The 17,307-nt window shown below is 40.6% G+C and overlaps 1 protein-coding gene across 1 annotated transcript in view; it reads right to left on the bottom strand.

Moving 5' to 3' along the window:
- Nucleotides 1-8,955: 8,955 nt before the first annotated feature.
- Nucleotides 8,956-17,307, bottom strand: part of OTOR (otoraplin) — a 56,838-nt gene continuing 48,486 nt past the window's right edge. The window contains exon 4 of the mRNA XM_085612709.1: nt 8,956-9,678. Coding sequence (XP_085468835.1) covers nt 9,655-9,678 — 24 coding nt within the window. The 3' untranslated portion in view covers nt 8,956-9,654. The remainder of the gene's footprint in view (nt 9,679-17,307) is intronic.

The raw sequence follows: 17,307 nt of genomic DNA, 5'->3' as shown, positions 1-17,307 counted from the left end.
AAGACAGAATACCACACTTCTCCCTCCCCATACAAACAAAATTGTTTTAACAATGAAAGCAAATGAAGGGTTAAACACTTTGAAAATGGGAGCGAAACAAAAAAAAAGAAACATCCAGTTTATTCTACAAAATTTCTAAAGGTGAGTTGGTCTTTTAATGACTCTATGGCTCTTACTTTGTACCACCTGACCTCCCTGGTGATTATTGAGAGCACGATCAGTTGTCAAATCTTTCGACATTTGATCCGCATGGTGATTAATAACAGGAAATTCTTTGGGACCAGGAACAACTACCACTTTGCTTTTGTTCCAGATGCGCCCATCATGTGTTTTCACAGCATTTTAAAAACATTGTACCACTTCAAACCTCCTGGTGAACTTAGACCAATCCGCACACCCTGTAGGCATTTTCACCTTTACAAAATCATCCACTTTAACTGACACGCTCTTCACTTTCTTGACAAATCAAATGTCTCTTTCCGCTTTGTCTTATCATCTAACTCTTTGTTTCTCCACTCACCCACTCTGTTATCTACACACCCTTTTGACCAATGTATCCAACCAGGACTTGCCCTGGTTGAAGGTGCCCTTCCTTTGAACAATTCGATTGGGGATTTCCTGGTTGTTTGTGTGTGGAGACATGCGATACCGAGATAACCTCTTGGATAATTCATCCTTCCATTCTAAATTGTTGACCCTTACCAATTGAATGCCTTCCATAAGTGTTTTGAGCACCCTCTAGATAGCGCCATTGGTCTCAGGATTATACAAGGAAGAAGTTTTGGGTACAATACCACAACCTTTCAAATAATTTTCCATTTCTCATGAACAAAACTGTACACCATTGTCCATTAAGATGTAATGTGGAAAACGTTCCCGTCTAAAAATGTTTTCCGAAAATGTTATCACAGTAGAGGACGAAATGTCATGAATACACGACACTTCCACCCATCTGGAGTACAGATCCATAAGAACTAGAACATATGGTGTGGCATGCTCTCCTCTCACAGGTCCCATAATATCCAACGTAACTTACTCCCACGAATATTTTGGAAGTGTTCTACAGACCATGGGCATCTGACTGATTTTCAACCCTTTATCACAACACATGCACTCCGTGCAATCGCTGACCAAGTGTTCCACATCATAATCAAGGCCAGGCCACCAAAAATCCCTGCAAAGTCTCCCTTTCGTTTTAACAATACCCATGTGGCCCTCATGAGCTAATTGTAAAATCCTTGCTCTCAACTTCTCAGGAGGAATTAATCTTGTACCTTTCAATAAAAATCTTTTATCAACAACAAGTTCATCCATAATTTTCTCCCATCCTCCCTCACAATTTTTGAGCTCCGTTCTACTCCTTCTTCCCAAACTGACTATATTCCTAACCTTACACAAAACGTAATCTTTCTGCAGCTCGGTTAACCACTCCTCTTCACCGAAGGTGCCTTCAGTTACTTCACACACACTCACTCCCGCTTCCTCATCCAACTCATCACCACTGTCAATCTGCGAGTCAGACATATCCACAAGTCTAGAAAAACAATCAGCAGAATAGTTGCTTGCTCCTGGAACGTACTGAACAAGAAAACAAAAACCTTGCAATCCCACAAACCATCTCCGTATGTGGGACAAAATTGAATCAAGATCTTTCTTGGTAAAAACCTCAACTAAAGGTTTATGATCTGTCTGTACACCAAATTTAATACCCCAGAGAAATTGTTTAAATCTCATAACAGACCAAAACACAGCTAACGATTCTCTCTCAATAACAGAATAGTTACGTTGTGCATCTCTGAGAGTTCTCGAGATGCATGCAATTGCATTTTCCTTGCCATCTTCATTTGAATAAGTAGTGCTCCCAACCCTTTTCCACTGGCATCACACACAATATTGGTGTCACTCGAACCTTCAAAAGACTGTAGAGAAGGGGCATTGCTCAACTCCTGTCTAACATTTGCAAATTCCTGAGAGCATTCAATTCCCCAGACAAAATCAGCATTTTTTAAACAGTTTCCTCATATTAAATGTGTTACTTGCAAAGTCCTTGATGAAACAACTATAATATTCAACCATTCCCAAAAGCTCCTCCTTGGGTTTGGGTTCCTGCAGAGGTTTAATTGTGTCCACAAGTTCTTTTTTTGGTCTGATACCTGTAGAAGTAACTTTGTATCCTAAGTAACTGACTTCACTAACACCAAACTTGCACTTGTCAGCTTTCAATGTCAGACCTGCCACTTGAAGTTTGTGTAACACTTCGCAAACTCGCTGATCATGCTCCTCATTGTTAGATCTAAAAATAATTATGTCCTCCTGATAGCATTTCACGCCAAATTAATCTTTCAATATGTCCAAAATAATCCTTTGAAAAACTGCAGCGGCAGAAATTAAACCAAATGGCATTCTCTAGAAACAAAAAATGCCAAAAGGAGTTGTAAAAGCAGTGAGATCCTGCGAACACTGATGTAATTCAATCTGGTGGTAAGGAGACATTAGATCTAATGTGTTAAATACCTTTGCACCAGTAAAAGTCATGATCATTTCTTCGATGTTAGGCAAAGAAAATCTGTCAACAACAGCTTCCCTGTTTAGTGCTCTCAAATCCACACAAAGGTGAATGTCACCATTGCCTTTGCGCGCAACAACAATGGGAGCTAACCATTCTGTTGCTTCAACTCCTTCAATGACCCCACACTCTACCAATCTCTTGAGCTCATTAGCTACTGACGTTTGTAAATGTATAGGAATTCTTCTTACTTTAGCCACCACTGAAGTTGCATATTGTCTTAGTTTGATTCTGTGTTTATAGCCAACTAACTTACCAAGTTTGTTTTGAAACAACTCATTGAATTCCTTCACAAATTTGTGTTGACTACATTCAATCTCATCAATTTGCACTTGTGGAAGTTTATTTGGATGCAAGCTAACCCCCCAACTCCTTCTGATGGCTCCAACCCAAGAGATCATCACCATGACAAGAAACCTATATCTTCCCACATGTACATTTCCCACACACACCTATGTCAACTTCGAAATACCCCAACATATCAATGTTGCATCCACCATAACCTCCAGGTTGTATGTCCATTTTAGTGAGCATCTTGTTGTTGGGAAACATCCTTAAGACCGTTTGCTCAGAAATAATAGTGATACGAGAACACGAGTCAAATTTCATCAAAATGTCCTTGCCAGCAATGTTAAACCCCTCTGAAGGAAACAATTTATTAGAGTCCTCAACTTGCAACACTATTTCCTGACACACTTTTTTGCTACCACTCTTGTTGTATCTTCTATACTTGTTTCTGAAACATTTACTAAAATGTCCCTTGATCCCACAAGTGTTGCAAGCTTGAGGTAGAGCAGGACAGGATTTATCATTAGCTCTATGCGCTTCAAACCCACATCTGAAACAAGTTACTTTGAAGTTCTGCTCTGCTGACTCTTTTGACTTCAGAATTCTGTTTCACCTCTGGAAAACTCTGAGACTTTACTGCATTAACCACTGTCACATTTTCTTTTCTGAAGTATTTATCTCTTTCCCATCCTTGAGTTCTCTCACACACTTCATCTTGTGCTACACCTGTTTCGCAACAATAAGAACTTCCTCAAGAGGAGGTTCATCTTTCATCCATAATTCCTCATGTATTTTGTCACTGTTGCACCGTAACACAAACTGTTCTCTAATCCTCTCTTCAACTGCACCCCCAAAATTGCATTTTGAAGCCAATTTCCTCAACACAGTCACAAATTCCTCAACAGATTCATTCTGACCCCTCAAACCAAAATGCTACCTTTCTAAAATAGTACTTAACCATGGCAAATAATGACAATCTAAGTTGGCTATTGATATTTCAAACTCATTTAAATCACGAGCTTCTGCATGCGGAAGCTCAGGTAGATTTTCTAAGACATCCTGGCCTTCCACCCCCAAATAATGTAATAACAATGCATGTTCCACTGCGCACTTAAATTAGTGCCACACACACGTGCATAGTTTCCATAAACCTTATTCCGTTTTGGCCACCTAATCAAAAGTTCTCCTGGAGAGGGTAGAAAAACCGGTGGGGATGTAGCATTCTGCATTTTGTATCTCCTCCTAAATTCTAAATGATACAATAGCAAATAAGATGTAAACAATTATACCAACATCAACCAACAATAACACCACTCCAGTTAAACTTTGTCAACAAGTGTTTAAAACATGTTAGCAAATGACTAATGTAATACTCCTGTACTGTTAATATCCTACAATGTACGTAGATCCATGTATAAAAAAAGTAATGAATTGAAAATTAAGATTCAATATTCCCTTGTGAAGAAGAACTTCTGATGAGATGACAGTTATTGTAAAAATGCGTGCATAGCAGAATCAGAGTTACCTTCCAGTGAATTTCCAAGGAAAAGAAGAGTCCTCTACTTCGTGTAAAGAAAATGAAGAATTAATACCTTGATCAGGTTGCCTCCAGAAATTTCTCCCAGTCACTTACTGTGCTGTTACATTGTGACAAAACTGCTGACACGAACCACAAAATTATTTCGAAACTGAGAGAGAAAAAAAACGAAACTGCTGTTACAAACCAAATACAGCTCCACGGGTCAAGATCCTCCTCCAAGGACGACACAACGCTTCCTGCCCTCCGCCGTAAGCAACGGGTTACCAAAGGGAAAGACAGTGCTATGATTCCTCATGAGGAACTGCTCCACAGCTGTGAATTTGCTTAATGTGAGAAAACGAGGGACCCAAAAGCGCTAAGCTGCTCACTGTACTGCTCACAAAAGGCTACTTGACTCAGCAGGCTGACAAGACACAAGCGCAAGCCCACCAGAAGACGGTGCCGCACCTCAGGATCCAAACTGCGTCAGGTACTATCCACCGTCAACTTGAAACAAAAGTCAGCAGAAACAACCCAGAACGAAAGACTAGAATAACCTCATGGGACGAGCAGCAGATGAATGTCAGCTTCGCTTCAACCTCGCTCCGAAACTACTGTAGTGCCGGGACAGACACCACACCATGCTGTTGCCTTGTTAAGGTGCTACCTCGGACCAGATCCCATCCAGATCATCGCCAGAATTGTGGCATCTTCTAAAGGATGACCCGGAATCAACTTCAGCACCCTCACCAACGACGACTCTTAACTGTCAACTGCTCACATGAAGATACCAATGCATCATCACTGCCTCGTGAACATACCATTCTACAGCGGAGGCAGGATGGCATTGGAAGACAGAATAGCATAGAGGGCTTTATGGATGGTTGTGCTCAAAAACAAAGATGGACTCCATGGTCTAATCTCCGCTCTCACCTGCCATGATGACAAGCTTTCAGAGGATTTTTGGGGATTTTACTTGACTGTTTTCTGCTGTACTTGGTTATCAATAGGTCTAGTCGAGTGGGCAATTCTTATCTTCTCTATCGCTGCCTATTTTTTCCTAAAGGGATTTTTCCTGTGAACACTTCTATTTTAAAAGAATTACAACTGCTGGCTTCTGAAACTACTGCAAAGCAGACTATTCTGAAGTGTTGATGTATGTCAAGTATGGAGACAAAACCTACTAAGTCCCATTCAAATAAGTGAAAACAAGCAGCTTCTTCTCCTCCTTTGAAATCTAAGAATGTTGATTCACAGGATAAGTAGTTAATTAAGATTCATTAAGAGATTCGGGTCATACATTCAAATACCGACACAATGTGTTCTGACATTGAAAATATTCAAAGAGATGTTGATTCTCTTTCAATGAAGTGAGAACAAACTGAAATGTTGCAACCAGTGTTTTTGTTGAACTATAATAGTGTGTGTTCCTTAGACCAGAGAGGAGATGCTTTCTGACTTTGAACTGAGAAGCCCCTTCTCACCCTCTGATCGCCACTGTCCGTGTGCAAAAACTTTATGTCTAAGCATTCACATTCTCTCATCAGAAACCTTTATTGGTTTTATGAAGCTGACACCTTACTTTATTTGCCTAACCAAATGCCCTTTCCAAACCTATACCTGCTTAAGTTAGAATCAGGGCTTCTTTAATGGAATACACTTGTTGCATATATTGTATTCTTTGCATAAATCTTGTTAACATTCAATTTAACCTTATTTTGAAAAATCAGCTCATAGACCATTTTAATATGTAATAACGATCCTCAAGATCTGAATACTTAATGAATGAATGACTTGGAATTAACTAAATTGTTAATAAATCCTTTAAAACTATCCACAATTCTCTTTGTCATTTCCTGTGGAGTCCGGTTAGTCACTGTTTATGGAAATAAATATAAACGATTGCTCCTAGGTCTCGCTCCTTGTCAATGAGAAAAGGTCTATACGACCAGTGGTAGGGTCTGTATGATGATTACACCTGATGCTTGAGATTTAAGAACCCCCGCTCCATCCCCCCTTCGTATCTTTTCTTCAGTGACATGCTGTCACGGTGCTTCTTACTTTCGTTTGTACCTCAGTTCTTCAATATTCTCTTAGTATGAGGCTCCTACCTAGGAACTTGCTCTGCTCACTTTGTCTTGTTTGACTTTTTTTTTGACTACTTATCTGACATATATATCTATTATTTTTTCTTAGTTGTTCGTAATCTTATATGTCTCATAAAACCATATAGAAAAATGTTTAATTGAATGTTAAAGTATCGTGCAAATCAGTCAAGAGGTCGCAAAATCTCTAAATATATAAATAAACATAAAGGTGATTTTGGTTTTACTCAAGGGACCCACATACATGATTAAACTCTATCCACTATGTCAAAAGGGTAGGTTAATAGTATTGTTTCTTCACCCACTAAAGGATTTAAAATGGATTAAAAAATGCTGTTAATATTCTTTTCTTTCATAAATGATTAATCCAAATATTGAGTCATTATAATGAATTAGGATGTAGATTTGTCTATGATAAGATGCAATTAGATAAATACGTACAAAACCTAAATAATATTTATCGCTAAAATATAAGCTAATGCCATTTACTTGCCTTCTTTTCCATTACAAAAAGGAACAAGACAAGGATGTCCCCTCTTTTATCTTTCATTGCAATTGAACCTATATAATGCCTCACTGATAATGCAAAGTAGGTTAATGGTATAATGATGTAAGATGAAGTTTTAAAGGTTTCAGTATAGCTGGATAATATATTGTTATGGTGAATAATCCCTCTACTACCATCCCTGTTATCCTATGTTTAATTTACCAATATGGCTGGTTATACTTTGAATATTAACAAAACTGAATATTTTCCTGTAAATGTTTCACGTACTTCAGACATGTTGCTGAATACTGATACTTTTAGAATCAGTTTAAACTTAAAAATCTTACAATCATCTTCCCTAAATCTATTTAAAAACAAGGGATTTAAATTGTGCAATGTTAATCTAAAACAATAAAGGAAAATAAGAGAAATGATCATCACTCCATTTGATTTGGTGGGGTAGAGTTAAGGCTGTCAAAATGGTTATTGCGCTACAAATTCTGTACATGTTAACTATTTCGCCACAATGATTTCCAACCAGTTTTATGACAATCCAAACCAATTGATTATCAACTTTATTTGGAACAATAAACGTTCTTATACCTCTCTGCAACTAACTTAAAAGGATGATGATCTTTGCACACCAGACTTTAAGAGATATCATACTTCCTTTTAGTTCTACAAATTACATTGGTTTAAAATCCTTACTTTATCTTCCCTTATGGGCATTAATATAAGAACATTTTATCAAGCCTTTCCCTTTATAGTCCCTCTTAATGATTGCTAATAGTAGTTCTGTTAGAATTCAAGATTTCATGTTAATATGAAAATGTCAAAAACAAATCACATTGGTATGATCCATTGTTCAAAAGGAATATAAACATATCTTTTTGGAAGTTATGGATAGATGTTTTTTTTTGCGTTCATGATATTTGTGAAGCTGATATATTTGTATTGTTTTAGATTTACAGCATACAATTAATCTTCCGTCTCACAGAATTTAATAACTATAAATTGTTATGCAACTATATCCTCAAGGCATGTGATAACTCGCTTCCATCTGCCAAAATTCCGGCTATGGGATTATACATTAATATCTACAATTACTCTGGGCATGTAGCTTCTAAGGGAAACAAAAAACTTAATATTCTAAATACATTTACACAAACATTAAATGATGGTTGGATATTCAACTATCTTCAGAACAATGAAGAAATATATTCTCACTTAACACTCTTAGTTGTTTACTAGCTCTATCTCTCCAACTAATCTTTTCATTTTATACAATTGCCTATGGACTTAGCTTAAGCTTTCTAAAGCAAAATTAATTAATAGTACAAACTGCTGACATTGTAATAATGTACTTGGTTCATTAAAACAATTACTATATGATTGGCAAATTGTTTTCAAATTTTGGTCAGATTAACAGATTATTAGTAAGATTTTCAAATTTAATAAACCAATGCCTTTCAATTGTATTCTCTGTAAATCAAATGCTCTTGTAGAATTCTTATCTGCTCCTGATAGAGAATTATTTGATTGTCTTATCGCCTCAGCTATCAAATCAATTACTTCCAAATGGAAATGACAAATCTCTTATCTATTCATAGATGGTGGGCCAGTGTTATATATTTCAGACATGGTCAATGCTATTCATTTTATCCCTTTAATAAATCATTAGTTTCTACTCATGCAATGCAATGTGGACAACTCTTGATAAGCATGTTTCTGATTACACTTATGAAACCAACTAATATTTTAGCTGTTTTCCATCTTATAAACTAATTTGACAATTGTATATTTTGATTATTAAATTATGTAGTAATCCTTTTTAATTTCCTTTTTTATTGTAGGTTGAATATTGAAGGTAAAGTTTTGTACATTGATTTGTACTGTTTACAATTGATGGATTATTTGATATATGTAACTCTAAAATATTCAGTATTATTTCATTATGTACCTGTTCAATAAAATATTTTGAACACAAATGAGAGCTTTGTTTTTGTTTAATAAAGAAATATGAACATAAAGAATATGTTTTGAAAATGCCATTCTGATTGGAAACAAGAAATGAAACTCAAAGCACTCTCTGGGTTAAAACAAACTTATAATGTTGCAGGTATTATTGCATGTTACTTACTTTTTGTTTAGCTTGGTTATCCTCCATCATTCAATGGCATATATGCCTCAGTTATCTACAACAGGTAGGGACTTACCGAGATCTAGAATGTGATGAGATGTAACCACAGAACAATGGAGAGGATTTACGCTGTTATGGTTTAAGAATAATGCAATAACATATTTGAAATAATGGTAATAGGGTTTCTTCGACGAGGTATGACTAATAGTGTTTATAATTGGTATTTAATATAGTACATCAAGACCAAAATAGTTTTACATAAACGAAGGTTACAAAAGGAATGAAAGAGAATGTTTGAAATCTACATAAAAGGCAATTACCATTTCTTTACTCAAAAACTAAAAGTGTTTGCCAGAAATGACAAGAGCTCAGACTTCTGTTGTCATCGCAAAGCGCTTTAAATGCTAATAATAATCGCAATCTCTCACTAGGAACAACAAAGCAGATAACGTCACGTCTGTTTAACATCTAGAGTCTGTAGTAAAGGCCATGCTCATTAGAATATGATCATCAGTTTCAGATGCAGTATGGAGAGGGTCCGTCACCAGATCACTCACAGAAGAAGTCCATGTCCTGAAAGAAGAACACATAAGAATGATATCTAGTGCTTAATTTGTACAAAAGATAATATGGCCAGATATTGCATTTTACAGCTGAATTTCTATTGGCATATGATAAAAACACTCTCGAAATATTCCAGTGCTTTCGTGTTCCAGTTTGCAGAGAACCCTACTCTAACAATAAAATTGAACATACAAGTCCGAACTTACAACTGCTATAAAAAACAATTAAATTGGTTAAACATGCCATACATGAAAGTACTTGACAACTGTGCCTGAGTCAGTAACATACTCTCATTCCCTTAGTTTCAGGAGGAATGTAAAAGAAAAAACAAGCAAATGTTCAGCGTCCTCCAAAGGAAATCTTTGTAAGGATTGAACAACTTGCTGTTTGCCATTATGCACCTGCACTCTGCCTTGCAAGCGTATAGCACACTGCGTTGTTTTACAAGAAAAATCTTCCCCTCTCTCTGCTTTGTGGTTGTTTGCAATTGGAATATTTGCATATAGACATGATACACAGAAATTATTTTCAATTAGATGACTACATAGATTTAAAATGGACATGGATATATACAATTAAAGTGGATGGCAAAATAAAACATGTTATTCATAGCCAGCCTGTGAGGCCAAAATTCCCTTGAGTCCATCTGTCCATTTGCCCTCTCTTGTTATGTCTTTAAGCACACTGAAGCTATAACTGCAGAGGAAGGAAGAGATACAGGGCCTTAAATGCTGCCAGATTTGCCTCTGATTTGCCTATTCTGAGTGAAAAGACGTTGGAATGTAGACTCAATTCAGATATCGTGCTTAGCGGTCTAATAGCTCCAGCCACTTGTAGCCTTTTAGAACCTTACATTCTAAGACTTATAGTTGCTCTGTCAACATTGTTAGTGTAGTCAAAAATTCCCAGCACCAAAGCGTGGTTTTCTAAACATCTTGGCATAGCTGAATCATCACAAGAAAATAGGGGTGTTTAGCTTCTAATTGGCCCATGATTGCCAACCCCCATATCCCCTTGCGGAGAGCAGCTCGTACCTACAATTGTATGGCCAGTTTCGGATATAGGGTTTCAGTGGTGATAGATACTAGGATAATGGAGTATTGGAAGGGGTTGCTTTGATATACGGAGCATGGGAGTAAGCTGGTACCTAAAAGTAAGCCACAATGGGGCAGGTTGTGGCTCATAGAAAAAAGTCTATGCTTGGCTGTTGCATTGACAATTAGCATAATGCTGCATTGGCAGTGGCAGAGCTGGTTAGGATCAGTGCAGGTTAAGGCACGGTAGTAACGTACAGGGGCAGTTCCTGCATGAGGGCAAAGGGGGCGGAGCACCACCAGTCTCAGAGGAAGGATAAGGAGATTGAAGGACTGGTCTGAGGCTGCAGCACTTACACTGTCCAGTCTGGTAGCAGTGCAGCACAACCGTGTACAAACACACACTGCGCATGTCAGGTGGACGACTTCAATACAGCCCAAATCACGCATGCGCTGTGTGCCTCTGTTAGGTAGTGGTGAGAGCAAACAGGCGCTACCTAAAGCAGCAGTTTTTCCAGTTTTACTCCTCGGTCAAAGGAGCGATGCTCCTTAAACCTGACACCTCAGTTTTCTCAGTTCCATACATGAATAGCTGATCCACTCTGATTCTTTTTTGTGTTGTTTTTTTTATTGAAGTTTGTTCAGGCAGATATATAACAGCACATAAGCATGAGAGTACTACACCACATAATTCCGAATAACATCATTATAATAATGTGAGGTATCATTATTAAACAATATCAGGTGCACTGCTCCATTGCTTCTTGTCCTATTGAAAGCATAACCGGTACATTTATACAACACATTAGTACAATTCTCACAAGCTTATTGACTGTGACATAACAGAGTCGGTAACGGGCTAAATAAACATACAGATTGTAGGTTCTGTCAGTTGGGAAGGAAGGGATGGCCCTAAGTGTCTATATCCTATAGCTCAGACTCGGCCGTCCCACATGTGTTAGATTCTTTTTTGTGTTGTTTTTTTTATTGAAGTTTGTTCAGGCAGATATATAACAGCACATAAGCATGAGAGTACTACACCACATAATTCCGAATAACATCATTATAATAATGTGAGGTATCATTATTAAACAATATCAGGTGCACTGCTCCATTGCTTCTTGTCCTATTGAAAGCATAACCGGTACATTTATACAACACATTAGTACAATTCTCACAAGCTTATTGACTGTGACATAACAGAGTCGGTAACGGGCTAAATAAACATACAGATTGTAGGTTCTGTCAGTTGGGAAGGAAGGGATGGCCCTAAGTGTCTATATCCTATAGCTCAGACTCGGCCGTCCCACATGTGTTAGAGACATTCCTATAAATTGGCAGGTTTGGAAGGCGACTATGGAAGCCACTAGGAAGGGGAGGTAACCTAAATCGGGCTAGGGGCATCCGGAGGTCTGCACCTCGTCCCCTTAGCCAGGTCTTGAAAGATTCCCATATATCCCTCTGGCGAGATGCTGTCGGCATTAGGTCTCAGAATGTCGCCAGCTGCTCTTGACAGTAAGCGACATCTCGAACCAACGCAGCCCCACAGGGGTCCAAGGGGCGCCCCAATGTATGGCCAGTCTGCACCTAGCGAGCAGTAGCATCATGGCCACCAAACAGCGCCTACCGGGTGGGATTTCTCCCACATCACCCAGCAGTGCCACTACCGGGGTAGAATCCAGCGATACTCCAGTGACAGCCTGAATAGTGTCATATACCTCTTTACAAAATTCAGCAATGGAGTGGCAACTCCACGCAACATGCAAAAAGGCAGCTGCTTCACGCCCGCATTTCAAGCAGTGCGAATCAGGACATAACCCTAGTTTGTGTAACTGCAAGGGGGTGCGGTACATCCTATGTATGAATTTAAAGTGAATCAGTCTCAGCTTGTAATTCGGGGATAGATATGTTCATCCGTGGGCAGTCCTTCCTAGTCAACTCTCCATTGTGTTAGTGCCTTAAGGGCAACCCAGGGGTGTTTGTTTGCGCGAGGTTATACAATCTGGTAATTAATCTACGAGGTGAGGATGTGGTTAATAGATGTTCTAGAGGCTTCATCACATCTGGGAGGCTGGGGAAGCTGGATGCCATTTCTTACAGGCAGCACTGAGCTGAAAATATAGGAATAGATTCAGGAGTGGCACCGGTTCGTTTCCCTGTTGTTGTGGCTGCTCTAAAAATGTGCCCTGCGGGTATAGGTCCCCTAATGTGGAAATGCCCATGCTGCGTGCTCGCGTTATGGAACCCGTATCGTTAAGGAAGGGAAAAAGAGGGTGGTGTGCAACCGGAGTGGAGGGCGCGTAGAGCAATGATGTCCCCACTCATCTCCTTAAATTGTCCCAGGCCCATCTGTGGGTCTCAACTGTATTTATTTCATTTACTGCTCTGTGATATGGTTCATAGACAGCTACGTGTAGAGGGGTGGGATCAGCTATATCTGTCAATGGCCAGGTGTGACTGAAATGGAATGGGATGTATCCAAAAATGAAGAAATTCGGCCTGCGCACACCGTGCGTAAAGTTCGAAATCGGGTGCACCCAATCCACCCCCAGACAGTGGGCCCGTTAGCAGTTCCCAGCTCACGCGAGGCTGTTTACCGGCCCAAACTAAGGCGGTCACGATAGAGCATAAGGAGTTAAAAAAGGCCTTGGTCAAGGGTATGGGTATATTAATGAACAAGTATAAAAATGTAGGAAGTACTATCATCTTGGTGATAGCGATTCTGCCAGCAAGTGACAGAGGTAGAGCAGCCCAGAATTTCGACTTATGATGCAACCTGTCTAGTAACTTACCAAAGTTAATTTGCCATATTTCCTGCAGGTCTCTGCTTAACCACACCCCAAGGTACTTAACAGCTCCATCAGCCCATTTAAGCGGGAATTCCAGGTTGGATTCCAGCGGGGCATCAGTCGGTGGCACAATTGAGGATTTGGACCACTTAATCTGTATGCCAGACATCCCGCCATAGCGGAGGACCTCTCTCAACACAGGGTTGAGGTTTTCATCTGGTTTACGGATATATAATGTTATATCATCTGCACACATTGATATTGTAAGACTCCTGCAAGTGAACCCTAGAACACGTGTGGTGTGGTGTTGGTGAATTCTGACCGCTAGGCGCTCCATTGCCACTGCAGCAACGTTAAAGCGGGCATCCCTGCATGGTTCCGTGAGTAATATAGAATGGTTCCGATATTAGATAATTTGCTCTCATTCAAGCTGTGGGTTCTGTATATAGCAGACTTATTAGTTTGACAAAGTTGGGGCGAAATCCCAATCTGGGCAGGATAGTGAACAAGAAAGGCCACTCCAGGGAGTCAAACGCCTTTGTAGCATCTTGAAATACAGCGACGCAAGGTAGGAGATGGTCAATCAGGTGCACCGTGGCGAAGAACGTGCGCAAATTGTTGGCTGTTGACCTGCCCGGGATAAATCCCGATTGATCAGGCCTGGCTAGGAGTGGTAATAGCGGTTGAAGTCTGTTAGCTATGAGTTTGGCTAGGATCTTTACGTCTACATTCATTAACGACAGTGGTCTGTATGAGTCACATAAATTAGCTGCCTTATCTAGTTTTAAAAGGGAAATGATATCTGGTTTTAAAAGGGAAATGTTAGCTGCCTTGCGCATAGTCAGTGAAAGGATTCCTATCTCAAGCGATTCCTGGTATACATCCAGCAGTGTAGGTGCCAGCTCCTCCGCATAGGTCTTATAAAATGTGGTGGTCAGGCAGTCCAGTCCAGTCCAGTCCTTTCTCGCACGGTAGGCTGTTGATAACTTGTGTAATGTTTTCTATCGAAAATGGCTCGTCCAGATACTCTCTGTGGGAGTCACTTAACCAGAGCAGCCCAATTGATTCAAAGTATTCACCAAGGTCTGGATTTGGTTCATTCTTCGTTGCCGTATATAAGGAGGAATAGTATTTAGTGAGATACTTATGTGTATCCTCTTGGCTTGTAATGGGGGAAGCGTCATCATCTAATAGCTCGGCTATAAAAAAAAAGGGGAAGTGCGTTGTCTGAGTGCATTGGCAAGAGTTTTGCCAGGCCTGTCACCTTCCACATAACTGTGCGCTCTTGAATGTTTCCCTAAGAAACGAGTTTCCCCATCTGCCTCTTCCTCAAAGTCCGATATTTTCCCCCTTATGGTGGCCAGATGCTCAGGTTCCCCAGATTGGAAGAACAATTGTTCCGCAGACTTAATCTCTTGCTCTAGTTTTGCAATGGTGGAACGATTAGAATTTAACACCCCTGATTGCTTGGAAATGCAGACCCCTCAGATCACCACCTTGAACGCCTTCCACAAGTTTGAGGCGGAGTCTACTGAGCCTTCATTAGTGGAAAAGTAATCTTTAATGTCAATTCTAATCTCTTCTCTGAATGCGGTATCCCGGAGTGCATGTGTTAGCAGATGCCAACTGAATGCGCGGGGTAAAGTTTGTGGTATCTTCCAGTGCAGCAGCACCGGGGCATGGTCAGAAAGTGTGCGTGCGAGGCGAAGTGTGTCTAAGGTCCATGACACAACATCGCTCGTCACTAACCAATAGTCTACCCTTGACCATGCGTTATGATATGACGTGATGCAAGTTCCCTCCCTCATGGTTGGATTTCTGCTACACCAGACATCTATAAGACCGTGCTCAAGCATAATGGTATTTAATTGTGATGTTGCTTTGAGGTGTGAGTTACGAGAAGCACCGACTCTGTCCCAGTTACTGTTGAGAGTGACATTGAAGTCCCACCCCCCAAATAATCGTGTCTCCTCCCAGTGCTGCCATCTTAGCCCATACAGTGAGAAAGAATTGCGGATCGTCCACTTTTGGGCCATACAGTGCCACTAGGGTGATTTTAGTTGTCATCAGGGAACCCGTTAGAATGATATACCTTCCGTCAGGGTCCAGCAGTATGTGTGAGGTCGACCAACCCAGTCCACGTCTGATCAATATTGAAACACCCCTGGCGTAATTGGAGTAGGGGTGCCGAGTGTATTTCCCCCCCAATATCTATTCTTTAGTTTGGGTTCAGAGTCGCGGTTTAGATCAGTCTCTTGGAGGAAACACACGTCTATGCGAGGCCTGCGTAAATATGTGTGTATCAGCCGTGCTTTCTTAAAATCATTGAGCCCACGAACGTTCCAAGTGAGGAACCTTGTCATAACTCAGTGGATAAGGTGTATGTAATGTGTACTCGTAAAATAATTGCGCAGTAGGACATCCTGAAATTAAAAGTATACTGAACTGACACATTTCACATTTTGGAGAAGAATAGAAGCGTGAATAATCTTTAAAAGAAATCCAGTAACATTTTACTTCATGTACATGCTGTGCAGTTAACGACAATGCACCTGAGTATGCTATGTTCCCCGCCACCCCTCACCCACAGCAGCCTCCCAAACAGGTTGTGACTTATATCCACCCACCTACCCATGAAGAACCCATTGAACAAAACAACACCACATGGGAGATCTCCCTGTGGGGCTAGGGACGTCAGCTGTAACCTGCCATGTGGCAGGGTGACCAGGCATTGGCGAGTAGTGTGTAATTCACCAAAGGAGAGAATTGCTCCAACATAGAATCATGTGAATTTGAACTGCAATAGGGATAGATTAGGTAGCATAACACATTGTAATGATTAACGCACTAACAAACTTGCGTAATTCAATATAAAGCTACTTATCGACATATCAATCATTGTCACTCAAGTTCTTTTCTTAAGCAGCTTGTTGGAGAGGTGTGGCTCACTAGTTAGAGGCGGCAGACCCGTAAGCAGAGAATCGGCCAGGGACCAGGGTTCAATTCCCAACGCGGCAGGGTCGTGGACCAGGGTCAAAACGGACTCGATAATTCTCGCCTCGGTACCTACTCTAACCAGGAACACACTCGGCAACTCTGGGCATTAAGCTTGCCTCATCTCTACAACGGCCCCCCACAGACGCTGGGGATGCCTGGTTTCACCTTGGAGATACCCAGAAAGGGACCATCTCACAGGGATAGCCAGGACGGGTTCCCCAGCGGTCTACAGCGCCGGGACGCCCCGTTGCTGGGGCGGCTGTGCGCTTTATAAGTCTACAACATTTACATTTACATTTGTGAAGAAAGAGAGGGTGATTTTCTTGCACCTATGTGTTTGGCATACTCAAGGGCTGATTTAGCGTCCATAAAGAACTGTGATTTCCCGTCAATTGTGATTTTAAGCTTAGCTGGATATAGCATAGCATAAGAGATGGAGGGAGTTTGTAGGATGCGCTTCGCGGACATGAAATCCCTTTGTGCTGCCTGGACCATGGGTGTATAGTCAGGGAAAAAGGAGAGGGAGTTTCCCTGGTGAGTTATGGAACTTTGGTCCCTTGGTGCTCTGAGGTTGGTATTCCTGTCCCTATAGTCCAAGAGGCTTGCAATTTTTTGGCATGGTGTGGCTCCACGCGGGGCCTAAGGCCTAAGAAGCGGTGCGCCCTTTCAACGATCATAACTTGTGAAAGTACCGGCCCGAATAAGCATGCAGGTCTTCAACGAATGGTTCCATTTTCGGGATGGCAGTCGATTCTGGCAGACCAATAATGCGTAGGTTGTTGCGCCGAGAGCGCGCCTCCAAAACCTCATTCTTAGCT

This window comes from Triturus cristatus, chromosome 6 (assembly GCF_964204655.1).
Source record: "Triturus cristatus chromosome 6, aTriCri1.1, whole genome shotgun sequence".
In the NCBI taxonomy this organism is placed as follows: Eukaryota; Metazoa; Chordata; class Amphibia; order Caudata; family Salamandridae; genus Triturus; species Triturus cristatus.
Note: the sequence above shows the minus strand (reverse complement) of the source record. Positions and strands in the feature narration are given on the sequence as shown.